At 30.0% G+C, this 14107-nt stretch overlaps 1 protein-coding gene and 1 pseudogene across 1 annotated transcript; both read left to right on the top strand.

Moving 5' to 3' along the window:
* The first annotated feature begins 489 nt into the window (after positions 1 to 489).
* On the top strand, positions 490 to 2433 carry LOC146954504 (UPF0481 protein At3g47200-like; annotated as a pseudogene).
* Positions 2434 to 6793: 4360 nt separating this feature from the next.
* LOC146954503 (UPF0481 protein At3g47200-like) lies at positions 6794 to 9904 on the top strand. The gene is made up of 2 exons (XM_085716689.1): positions 6794 to 7617; positions 8999 to 9904. Exons 1-2 carry the CDS (start codon positions 6814 to 6816, stop codon positions 9587 to 9589), a joined length of 1395 nt encoding a protein of 464 aa, XP_085572815.1. The 5' UTR covers positions 6794 to 6813; the 3' UTR covers positions 9590 to 9904.
* Positions 9905 to 14107: the final 4203 nt, after the last annotated feature.

The raw sequence follows: 14107 nt of genomic DNA, 5'->3' as shown, positions 1-14107 counted from the left end.
AATGAAATAGTTATTAATTTTTACAACTGCACGCACACAATTCTGCTTTGTAAAATTGTGTGCATTGATCAACAGTCATGCAGTTCGACTAATGACTCGGTAGTTTGATTGCATTTGATCACTGATCTTAGTTTTAAAACATTGGTGTATACATCAATGTCTATCAAACATTTCCCTTCAGAAAAAGTGAAAGCAATACCTTTCAAAAAGAAAGAATCAGAGATCTTTTCCTTCTAAGCATTTAATATACTTACCTGCTTATATATATGTAAACATATATATACCTCTAAATATATTTATATATATACATTTTTGCCTAAGAGAAAAAGTGTAAAGTCATTGCCTCGTAATAATTAAGCAAACATATATATATATATATATATATATATATATATATATATATATATATATATATATATATATATATATATATATATATATATACCTTTGCAAGTTTTACTACACACCACACCCAAGCTTTGCGCAAAAATGACTGCGAATACCACCCTTGAGGGAAGGTTTATCGACCTACAAAATGCAAATTTAACACACCCCCCATATTTAATAATCCCCAAATTACAAAAGGTGGCAAGTGATCTTCGAAATCGAAAAGATTTTGAGAAGCATTACTCACCCAAGTTGGTGTCAATGGGTCCTATCCATCATGGTCTCCCAAATCTGGAGTTAGGAGAGAAGTACAAGCTACGGTGGGCAGCCAAATTCATCCAAAATACTAGACGCAATCCAAAGGATCTATACAAAAAGATTGCAGATAATGTTGATGAATTGAAGAATCTTTTCTCCGACGATGTTTTAACTGATGTATCTTGCGAAGGTTTCGATAACTTGGAACAAAAGTTATCATGGATGTTCTTTGTGGATGGATGTTCTTTACTGCATCTCTTTAGAGATCGAAACCACAGACCAAGAAGAAAAATTGTTTCTTGTGTTTGGGGACGTGCTTTTGTTGGAGAACCAACTCCCCTACCAATTATTGATGATATTTCTTCCTGTTGAAGAATCTACAAGTAGAAATGATTTATTTTTTTCTAGTTATAATGACGAATCTGATTTGATTCAAAAAATGATTTCTTTTCTGCTACAATATTTTTGCTTTTTGAAAGTAGATTATTTTTATCCACAACATAGACCTATCCATCTTCTCGATCTTCTGCGCCAAATGTTGATACTGAAATCGACTCGTAAATTCCAGGTATCAAAACATAATTTTCTTTTTGAAGGAAAAAGGTATCAAAACATAATTATTAAGAGAAAATTAGTTATGAATTACCTTTTTTCTGTCTTTATTTATTTTTCAAGCATGGACTAACTTTACCCATGGACTAGCCTTTTTTCCACTTCTACCCAATTTTGGACATTTTTCCTGATGTGATATCATTAATGATGTGAACTTGTCTTTTTTTTTTTTTACGCTCATTTCCACATAAGGGAAAAAAAAAACTTCAAAATTTGGTGAGAGGTAGACAGTCTTAAAAGTTTTCAATTTTAAAAATGGAAGAAGAATTAGAATTTTAATTTAAGAAAAATAGAGGTCAACAAATGCATTGAAGCCTTATATTCATATATCAACAATGATTCTCAGACATCTCATATTCCTAAATATATACTTAACACTTCATTTTATATATATGTCTCTTTGTCTATCGTATCATCAACTTATCATTTCAATCACGTCATACTTTATCTCTTTCTCTTTCAAAGTGTATACACTCATACGGGGTGTCCACACAAAACAAATTCATTTTTATCTTTAGAGGTAAAAATAGAGAACATCCATACACAAATTCATTTTTATCTTTATAATTTTTTATAATACATCAATCTCATTCATTAAATGAATGATGACATTTTATATTATTGAACAGGACATGCATGATCAAGTCATTGTCAAAGAGAAAATTGTCAAAAAGAGGTATGATTCAATCAACATGGGAACATACATGAACATACAAGAGCTGGGAGCAAAAGGGATAAGAGTAGAATTAAACAAGAAAGGAAGAACAATAGACATATCTTTTTCCCATGACTGGCTTAATGGAAAATTGATGCTTCCTAAGATTATTTTGGACGATATCTCAGTTCCTGTCTACCTCAACTTGATAGCATATGAACTGTGTCCAGAATTTTAAAAACGATCACGAGATTGGCACTTTTTTTGCGTTTATGGACTCATTCATTCGTCAACCTGAGGATGTGAAATGCTTAAGATCAACAGGGATTTTGCATAGTAATCTTGGAAGTGATGAAGAATTGGTCAAGCTCTTCCATTTCCTCGCCACGGACCTCGTACCTAATCCTGAAACATATAATGATGTTTGTTTTGGAATCAAGAAGCATGTCACACTTTTGGATGCAAGCATAATAATAAAGAATTTAAACTCTATATATATTCCAAAATGTAGCAATTTATAGTGTCAATTATTCTTCTTTTGTATTACGTGATAGAGTTAATTGAGGGCTATGAAGCCCGGATACTCCAAAATGGTGTCGTACCCGTGTCGGATACGTATCGGATACCGATACTCCGCGGATACTCCCGGATACGTATCCCAGAAGTATCCGAATGATTTAATTTAATTTTTATTTAAAAATATATTGGATACCTTAAGGATACGTTAAGGATACTCCCGGATACGTATCCCAGAAGTATACGAATGATTTAATTTAATTTAATTTTTATTTGAAATTTTTATTTGTATTTTGATCACAAGTATTAATTTTTGTAAATTGGGATCATTATATTGACCATTACTTGAAAAGGGTGACTATCTTCATACTACCTTAGTATCATCATGGTGCAGGTTGTTTATATGGTATGTTTTGGTTTAAAGGATGCTATCTTAGTTGGTGAATGGTCCATTGTATTTTGACTTGGTGTAATTAGTTTTAAGATTTCACGCTATATTTATTTTTTGTGCGTTTATGTCTAATATATATATATATATATATATATATATATATATATATATATATATATTAAAAAAATTGTAAACGTATCCAAGCCGTATCGTATCCTAAATTTCAAATTTTTGACGTATTCGCGTACCCGTATCGTATCGTACCCGTATCCGTATCCGTATCGGGGCTTCATAGATTGAGGGTCATTACCTTAATGTAGGGTTAATTATGTTTCTAGTCCCTATAAAATAGCGACCTTGTAAATTTAGTCCCTACTTAATTTTAATAGCATTTTTAGTCCCTATAAAAAAAATTTACTTATAATTTTAGTCCCTGCTAAAACAAAGTTTGATTAATTATCCTTAAACTCTTAAATTTTTGAACGATTTTTTTGAGACAAGATTAGAACACTATGAAAGGTTCGTTTACTAAAATTTAGAATTTTCTGACATGAAATGAATTAAATATGAATTTTTTAAAACGACAAAAGTTAAAGATAAAAAGTAATAAAATCTGGATGTAGAAATCAAATTTTGCGATAATTTTTTGCGGACGAACTTTTAGTAATGTTCTAAACATGTCTGCAAAAAATTGTTCAAAAATTTAAGAGTTTAAGCATAAATTAAACAAATTTGAATTGAGTAGGGACTAATACTCAGTGCAGAAAAACAAAATTAGGGACTAAAAATGCTATTAAAATTAAGTAGGGACTAAACTTACAAGGTCGCTATTTTATAGAGACTAGAAACATAATTAACCCCTTAATGTATTGTATGTTATATTACACATTTTAAAGTGTACCCACACCTTAAAGGCATGTTTTGTTCCTAATACAGGACGATAAGTTATTGAAATTGATCGTTAAATAAAAATAGTTGGTCTTTGAATTCCTTGTATTATGTTTGAGTTAATTCAATGGTTGTGTTAAGGTAAGACTAGGCTATGCAGGATAATCTTTATGCATACATGATGTAGATATCTGCAAGAAACACGTACATAAACAATGTCGAAAATACTTACTTGGGCACATACCCAACATATCAGTTTTAAACACACATATAATAAGAGTAAACCCTCGTTTGAGTCCCTAAAAGTGTACTTCACTATCAGACACGTCCCTGGATCAAGAAAACGAACCAAAAAATACGTCCAAAATGTTAAACTTCTGTTAACTCTAATGATGTGTCATAAGTTATTTAATTAATCATTTGGTCTTTTATGTTATTTGTTGGTTTCATTTTGGTTTCATCAAAACTCAAAATCACTCAACTGTTTTCCACAAAACTATACTTCACTTGCATATATTATGCATTTGTCCTTACCAACTGAGTTAAGTTCAATGTTTTGTTTATTGTTTAATGTAGATATCACTTTTCCTTCATTGATTTGTTAATGGAATTGTGTAGGATTTAAATTGTGTCGCATAATTTAAATATCCTGAAACTCCCTTTTTTTCTTTTTTCTTAAATTTTATTTTATTTTATTTTTAATTTCTGAACATCCACTCATGAGTTTATAGAAATGTGGAAATATATGATGTGAAATTCAAGTAAATTTATAGACTATGTACAGGAAAGATAAACTTCGAATTTAAAAACTGATGTTGGATACTTCGGGGGGTGAAAGATCTGGGTTTATTCTTTTTAATAATATTGCACTTAAATTAAAAAAATTAAAAAATAAGAATTGATTCTCAACCTATAGAGCCGGTCACTAAGTAAGAGGAAAGAGATAGCGAATATGATATGGTTAATTATTATTGGAGTGTGTTATAGGAGTGTGACCCTAACATTTCTCTTTGGATCTTTACCCATGGATTTTTGGCATCACAATGTCAAAATTCATGTGTATCTCTTTCTTTAATGCTCTATCAAGCCTCAAGGTGTAATAAATATACAATGTCTATCAAATATAGTGTCTCTTTAGTTCTTTCCCTTCAAAAAAAGTGAAAGCACCAGCAAAAGAAAAGATTCAAAGATCTTTTCTTGTAACCAGTTAATAAACTTTTTTTATTTCCATCAGCATATACTTACCTTCTTAGTTTATCGAGTTATAACTGTAAAGTCGTTGCCTCAAAGAAAAAGTGTAAAGTCATCGTGCATGAAGATGAGATTCAAGCTCATATAAGTTTCGAGTTTGATTTTCTTTTTATAGTTTGTAAGAATTTGTAACGGAAGAGGAGGATTGTTTAATTTGTACTTCAATTAGCTAGAAATTGTAAATTGTTCAGATGTAATACTTTTTAGTTATGAATCAAATGTTTAACTTTAATTAAATATGGATTTTAATCCTCTAAAATGAATAAAGTGTAAATTGAATGTTTTTATTTTAACAAAGAGGCAATAGTCACTTTGATCCTTGAATGTGTAATGATTAGTCATTTTGGTACTTCAATGTATCAAAATTTCAAAATAGTCCCTGATTAGATTGTGCACTTTGTTAGTCAAAATAGTCTTTGACACTAAAATAATCTCTCAATGCTCACAATAACTCTTTTTATATAGGGACTAAAATGACAATAAGCATGTACTTATAAGGACTAATATGACAATAAATAAGTATATTGAAGGATTAATCTGACAATATTAATGAAACATTTTAACATCAGGGACTATTTATATTAACAAAGTGCACAATCAGGGACTACTTTAAAGTTTTAATACATTGACATTGAAGGACTATTTTGACTACTCATTACAATTTCAGAAACCAAAGTGACTGTTACCCCTTTTAACAAACTTATAATTTGTATCATGTAAACCTATGATATTTTTTTTTAAGGACCTATGATATTTTTTTAATTTGTTAATTAATTGATGATATTATTAAATTTACACTCTAAAATGTGGGTTTTTTTCAGGAACACTCTAAAATGGGTTGTTCAATTTAGAAGAGCTAGATCCCTTTAATATACTCCGTCCATCTCAAATTATAAACCAAAAAAATTATTTCACACTTAGTTTGTAATATAGTTTTTTGTGTTATCCTTGGAATAAATTTCATAGAAAAATGTAAAAACAATTTTCATTGGTTATTAGTTATAGAGAAAATGAAAGGGAGAGCAAAATGAAAGCAATTTGCATTTAATTTCTCGTAGGAAAATATGATTTTTTGAAATAACATAATTAAATACGATAAAAGTTGATCTTTTTTCTTATAATTTAGGAAAAAAATAAGTTTTTTTTCCTTATAATTTAGGACGGAGGAAGTATAGTGTAATTTGTTATTTTAACTGTGAATTTTTAGCATCAATTGCAGTCAAAATTTTATGCTTTTAAGTAAAAGTGGCAGACAAAGATAATTTTTTTAAGAGAAAAACAACATTTTCAATTTTCAAAATTTTGAACAATAAATTGGCACAACTTTTAATATATAATTTATACTCTCCCCGTCCTAAATATATATATCCGTTTTGGGGAAAAAATTGTTCCAAATTATATGTTGTCTTACGATATCAATGGAGTATTGATGTGACTTTTTATATTATATCATTAACTATTTATTATTCTCTCTTCTTTCAATTCTTTAATTTATCTTTCATATACCATTTATCAAGTACAATTTTGTAAAACAACTTATAATATTTTTTTCATACAAAATTAATTATTTTTTTAATTCGTGTGAAATGAACAAAATGTCATATAATTTAGGACATAATGAGTATTTTTGATACCTTAAAATGTGTCTTTAGCATTTTTATTTTTTTTTTATATAAGAATATACTTACCTTGTTAGTTTATCAAATTTTAAGTGTAAAGCCATTACGCGAGAGAAAAGTGTAAAGTCATTGCCTCGTAATATTAATAATTAAGCAAACATATCTCTCTATCTCTCTCTATATATACATTTGCAAGGTTTATTACACACCACACCACACCCAAGTTTTGTGCAAAAATGTTTACGAATACCCCCCTTGAATGTTCACCAAAAATGAATACCCCTCTTGAATATAGGTTATGCGAGCTACTAAATGCAAATCAAAGACCCCCCCAATATTCAACAATATTCCCCAAAATACAAAGGGTAGCACATGATCTTCGAAATCGAAAAGAATGTGAGAAGCATTATTCACCTCAGTTGATGTCAATGGGTCCTATCCATCATGGTCGCCCATATCTGAAGTTAGGAGAGAAGTACAAGCAAAAGTGGGCAGCAAAATACATCAAAAAAACAACTGAAGTCGGACGCATCATGGATGACCTGAAGGGTCTATACAAAGTGATTGAAGATAACATCGATGAACTGAAAGGTCTTTTTGCCGACGATGTTCTCAGTTGTGTGTCTTGGGAAGGCTTCAATAGCTTCGAAGAAAAGCTATCATGGATGTTGTTTGTGGATGGGTGTTCTTTGTTACATATCATAGAGACTAGAGGAGTAAATGAAGAACTAGAAATTTTTAAAGTTCACAAGCTGTTTCTTGTGTGTGGGGATGTGTTTTTGTTGGAGAACCAACTTCCTTACCAATTATTGAAACTGTTGTGGAAAAATGACAAATCTGATTTGATTCAAAAATTGGATGATTTTGTATGGTATTTTTGGCGGACAGCATTTCATTATTCTTTAGCACAAGAACATTGCAGCAACACAGAACCTATTCATCTTCTGGATCGTCTGCACGTAACGTTGGTGCCGGACTCAAAGTTGGTGCCGAACTATTTATTTGTAGAACCTGCTGGTGCTCATCATAATTCATTAGAGGTATCACAACATAATTATATTATATTTTCAAATTTAGTGATAGTAATCATTAAGAGAGTTAGCTACGAGTTTCATTGTTTTTACACACTTGAATAGAAGGCAAACAGACAATAAGCTGCGTCAATTGTCTAAATTTAAAATTGAACTTTTGGTCCTCCTTATTCACTACTCTCAAGTTTTTTCACTTGCACTCCGTTTTGGGTATTTTACTGATATGTCTATTTTTCACGATTATAAACACATCTGGAAGAAAAAAACCTTCAAAATTCGGTGAGAGTAAAATCTAAAAAATTGTTAAACAATGCACTGAAATTGCAATTTTCAAAATGGAAGGCTAAAATTTTAATTTAAGCAAAATAAAGGTGAACAAGCGTATTTAAGTCTTATACTTTTTGTCAAAAAAAGTCTTATAATATATTAATAATGACTTTTGGACATCTCATATTCTTCAACAACTTATTTTATCTTTATTTCTCTATGTCTATCACATAATCAACATATCATGTCTATCATTTCACACTCTCTTTCAATGTGTATACAATCATCGGTGACCATAGAACAAATTACATTTTTTAAACAAATTACATTTTTTAATTTATATAAAAAGTTAAAAATAGAGAACATCAATCCACAAATTTAGCAAAGAATTTCACGTTTTCTCCGTATAAATTGAAAATGTTTGATGGAAAACTCTATATGAGTGTATATTGAGTTGTCAAAAGTGATGTGATATATTTAATAGGTTTGTAATGTGATAAGAAGATATATAGAGGAAAAATAATTTATTAAATGAGTGTTGGAAACTCTCGGAATGTCCGAATATCATTATTGATATAAAGAAAAATTTAATTTTAACTCCAATCATCATGTGTATTCCGACAAATGAGAGTTATATATTATTATCTTTCTATTAAAAATTAAAAATGCAAGTTAAGTGTTTCAACATCTTATATAGAATTTGAACTGTTTTAATCTCTGTGAGTTTAACTCAGTTGGTAAGGATATTATGTATTATATGCACCGTTTTAGATGTCTTTATAATTCAACAATGATATGTGCACCCATTTAATATCTATATATTCATTCAACATCTATTTTTTTTCCTTTTTTAATATTTTTTTTCTTTTTCTTCAAAAAAAAAACATCTATTTTTTTCCTTTTGTCTTCCCATCACATTACTAACATATCAAATTACACTTTATCTATCATTTTCTCTCTCATGGTGTAAAATAAATATTGGGTGTTTATGGCATATTTTACTTTATAGTTTTTCCCTTTATTTGAAATATTTATAATACAACAATCTCATTATTAAATGAATAATGACATTTTATATTACTGAACTGGTCATATATATGATCAAATCATTGTAAAAAAAAAGTATGATCCCATCATCGGGGGAACATACATGAACATACAGGAGCTAAGAGCAAAAGGGATACGAGTAGAGTTAAACGAAGGGATACGAGTAAAGTTAAACGATAAAGGCAAAATAAGAAACATATCTTTCTCCCACGGCTGGCTTCATGGAGAATTGAAGCTTCCTGAGATTATTTTCGACGATAACACAATTTCTATCTTCCTTAACTTGATAGCATATGAAATGTGTCCAGATTTTATAAATAATTACGGGATTTGCACTTTTTTCGCTTTTATGGGCTCACTCATTCGCCAACCTGAGGATGTGAAGGACTTAAGATCAAAAAGGATTTTGCTTTGTAATCTTGGAAGTGATGAAAAAGTGGTCAAGCTCTTCCATTTCCTCGCCGCAGACATGGTACCTAATTCTGAAATGTATTTGGGTGTTCGTTTTAAAATCTTCAAGCATGTCAAAAATAAATCGAAGACTAACCTCAGGCGTTTTCTAACATATATCCGTCACCCTTGGACTAACATTGCAATCCACGCTGCGGAGCTTGGACTTGCTCTCGCCTTCATCCAAACCTGGTTCACTGCTCATCCACCCAAATGATTTCTAATCAACCCCATTTCACTATATATTAAATTAAAATGCCCCAGATTACTACTCTTCATTTGGTACGTACGTAAATGGTGCAGGTGATGTGCTCAAGAAAAGCATAATAAAGACTATTCCAAAATGTAGCAAATCATTGTGTCGATTCTTCTTCTTTTGTGTTGCATGATAGGGTCGATTTCTTGTGTGTTTATAGGAATAAGTTTGTTTAGTTTATTTTATTATTATGTGTACCGACAATGTAGTCGATCTGTGTGTAATTTAATGTATCGATGTTTTCTTTTTATGAATGATATTGATTTATATATTTTATGTAGCAGGTGTAAAAGGTTTGGACAAAATGCATGAAACTGGAAAAACAAACCAAACTTAAAAATATCTAATGTTTTCGGTTAAAAAATTGAATCAAAGAAAACCGAACTAAAATGGTTTCATGTCATCGGTTTTCAATTTTGAAATTCAATGAACCATCGGTATGTTTACTAAACTTCGTAGCTCATTTTGACTTAACTCAAACTCAACATTTTATTAATATCCTCACCTTAAAGACGTGTTATTGTTCCTAATATGGGACGATAAGTTATTAAAATTGATCCTCTCAAAATAAAAATATTGAAATTGATATTTAAATAAAAATAGTTGGTCTTTGAATTCCTTGTATTATGTTTTGAGTTAATTCAATGGTTGTGTTAAGGCACGACTTTACTATAATCTCTTGTAAAAAAGAGTTGAATTTCTTTGAATTCTCTAAGATGGAACCATATGCTATGCACGATAATCTTTATCCATACATAATGCAGATATCTGCAAGATACACGTGTATATAAACAATGTGCACTCGAAAATTAAGAGGAATATGAAGTTTTTTAGTTTTTGTTTCTTTTATTAATTTATCCTATCTTAATCTTTTCTACTTTGGTTCAAAAATTGAATCAAAGAATACCAAACTGCATTGGTTTGGAATTGGAATTTCAATTTTGAAATCCAACGAATCAATGAATAGATTCCTAAATTTATTAGCTCACTTTAACTTATCTCAAACCCAACATTTTGTTGATGTAACGCCCTCCTTTGTATTTAATTATTTTAAATGAGTTTTAGAATATATTTATATGATTAGTGTGATTTATAAGATTTATGTGATTTATATGATTTTAGAGAAATTTATGAGACGTAGTGACTTATTTTATTGTTTAATAAAATAAGATTCGAAAATAAAATAAATATTAAGTTGTGGGGTTATTTTGTGTAGAAATATATTTGTTATCTGATGAAGAGATATATTTGTTATTTTGTGTAGAAATATATATGTTATTTGGTGTAGAAATATATTTGTTATTTTGTGTGGAAATATATATGTTATTTAGTGTAGAAATATATTTGTTATTTTGTGTGGAAATATATATGTTATCTAGTGTAGAAATATATTTATTATTCAATGAAGAGGTATATTTGTTATTTGGTGTTAAAATATTATATACATATATATTTTGATGAAATATGCTATTATTTGTTATATGGTGTATTATTATATATTTTGTGGAAGACTATATTTAGTAGATAAATATTATTTATTAGAATATGAGGATTATTAGTGTGAGTGGATTTGGGGGTTAGAATAGAAAGAAGAATAAGTTGTTGGGCCTAAATAGATTTGAGAAGAATATTTTAGTATTATAAATAGAGAATCTTAGGTTGGAATGAGTTTACCTCAAACCGCTTTTTGGAAAAGAGGAGAGCAAGAAAGAAGAGAAGAGAAGAGAAAAGTCAAGAGAAGAGGAGAATACCTTAGGAAAGAAGAACGCTACTGCTGATTCAGGAATTAATCTAAGGTGAGGGTGAGACTATCTTGCATTAATATTAAGTTGTTAAATCATTATATTACATCTAACAAGTTGGGGAGAGTTTGTGAGAATTTGAGAATTAGGGTTTTGAGAGAGATTTGATGAAAACTTATTGAATTGATGTAGAAATTATGTACAGACCTTAGATAATCCATAGGATGATTATTGGAAGTAGTTTTGAGGTTAGAACCATGAGATTATGTGAAACTTGGAGAAAATCTGCATTCAGCCCAAATTTTGATATTAAAACCTGTATTGATCGGTGCGGAATTGGTCTTAGGTGTAAACACGAAAGTTGTAGATATGAATGTTAGCTTTCTAATGTCGTTGGTCTCACGTCAAAACGATATATAGAACTTGAGTTATGGTCAAATTACTGCACGTAGATCACAGTGAATTTTTATGGACTTTCAGCACAACTTTTCCGAATTTAATATGGAAACTGGTACTGATCGGTACAGAATTGGTCTTAGGCGTAAACATGAAAGTTTTAGATAATTTTGTCAGCTTTTCAGTGGCTTTGGTTTGACGTGAAAATGATGTTTGGTCTTTGAGTTATGATGAAAATACTACAGGGAGGTCTTAGCAAAATTGTACGGTGACAACATTCTCTGTTTCATGTTTTTGCGTTTTGTTCATATGTTTCTGTTTTGAATTGATCTTTGTTGTAAACATGAAAGTTGTTAATATTTGTGATATCTTTCCAATAGCTTTGGTTTGACATGAAAATATGTTGTGGATAATTTATTATGTTTTTACAAAGATACATAGTGAATTATTGTTGATGTTTAAATACGATGTTATATGAAGTTGTTTATAATTGATGAATATGATGTTTTAAGATGTTGTTTATTATCATTTGATATTGTTATATTATGATATGACATGAATTATTTATGTGATCCATATGTTGTCAAGATGTTAAGATGTTAAGACGTTAAGATGATATGAAGTTGTTAAGTCGTCGAGTCGTTATGAAGTCGTCAAGTTGTTAAGATGTCATAGATGTTCATGAAGTTTCTAAGACGTAAGATGTTGAGTCCATGCATACTCATTTAAAGATGAGGGCTCATGCCCTGGAGCTTTTGCTCAACCACAACGATGGAGCTTATGCTCAACCAGAGACGAGGGCTCATGCCCTAGGAGCTTTTGCTCAAATAGCGACGAGGGCTTATGCCCTAGGAGTAAATTTATGCTCAATAACGACGAGGGCTTATGCCCTAAGAATATATTTATGCTCACAAGCGACGAGGGCTTATGCCCTAGATTGGTACCACATGCATTTGCATTTTCATGATGATTCAAGATGATTTAAGATGATAAGAGTTGCATAGTCGAGTTGAGTCGCATTGTCAAGTCAAGAGTCGAGTCGATCATGAAGTTGTTTATGACTATGATTATGAAGTCGATTATGAGTTTGATTAAGAAGCTGTTATGATGATTATAAGATGCTAAATGATTATTGTTGTTGATGTTCATGATTGTTTTGATGATGATGTTTGTTTATGAGTTGATGATTATGATTTGATGATTATGGTTATGATTAGTACTTGATGTTATATGATGATGTTTATGTCTATGATTAAGATGCTATGATTAAAAGGATATATGATAATGCTTATGACTAGTATTTGTAGATATGTGATGATATTTATATGATGATATATATGAAGTATATGACTAATGTAGGAAGAATAATGATACTAGTTAAGGAAGTTTAAGTTGCTAGATATGATTAATGAATTATAGGATGTTTAAGTTGTTGAATGTACTTTACATGATTTATATGCTTTATATTATTGTTTGAGAAATCTCACCCCTCTGCTTGGAAACGTTGCTCTTCGTATGGGTAACTTGCAAGTAATCAGGATTAGTTGAGGTCGTGAGTGGACTCCTCACAAGTGTGTCTTAGGTGCTCTGATACGTAACGGGATGGGATTATGTCTTCTATTTCTATTCCTTACGTATTACTTATGGATTTTTATGAATAAATGTTGAACAAGACTTATGAGATTTTTATGTTGAGGCCTGCGTGCCAAAGATTATTTTTATTGTTGAACTAATTTCCGCTGCGAAGTTTTGAATTACTTATGTTAAATGATTTTGAAGAATAAATTGTTATTTATTCAGTTTATGAATTTTTAAGAAGTGTAGCATTCCGTTTAAAGTTGAAAAACTCTGATTTATTTATGAAATTTTTACGTTGGGAAAACGGGGTGTTACAGTTGACACCTTTACACCAAAGCAAGAAACAAATATTTATATATATTTTGAAGGTGAGAAAAACATAAGAAATAGAGTTTGAATTATGTTGGCTTTTTGAAGATCTTTTCTAAGTTAAAAGCATATCAGAGTTTATGAATATGCATTAGAAAGAGAAAAGATCAACACAAATATTTAATGTATGGATGTGTTTTTCTATGAATGATACTGATTTATATATTTCATGTAGTAGGTGTAAGTGGTTCAGATAAAATAGATGAAACTGGAAAACCAAACCAAACTTAAAAGTATCTAAAAAAAATTATTCATTTCAAAAACTGAATAAAAAAAAAGACGAATTGGAATGGTTCTGTCTTCGATGTTCAATTTTGGAATCCAATGAACCAATGAATTGAATCGATAGGTTCACTAAGTTTAGTAGCTCACTTTGACTTTACTCAAACTCAAC

Source organism: Medicago sativa, chromosome 1, assembly GCF_051527215.1.
Source record: "Medicago sativa cultivar Bolivia chromosome 1, Bolivia_mono, whole genome shotgun sequence".
Taxonomy (NCBI): Eukaryota; Viridiplantae; Streptophyta; class Magnoliopsida; order Fabales; family Fabaceae; genus Medicago; species Medicago sativa.
The sequence above is the reverse complement of the archived record's forward strand: the minus strand, read 5'-3'. Positions and strand labels throughout refer to the sequence as shown.

Coding starts and splice junctions, on each gene's coding strand:
- LOC146954503 (XM_085716689.1), top strand. CDS start 6,814: ATGTTTACGAATACCCCCCTTGAATGTTCACCAAAAATGAATACCCCT. Junction 7,618..8,998: donor CTCATCATAATTCATTAGAG/GTATCACAACAT, acceptor GTAAAAAAAAAG/TATGATCCCATCATCGGGGG.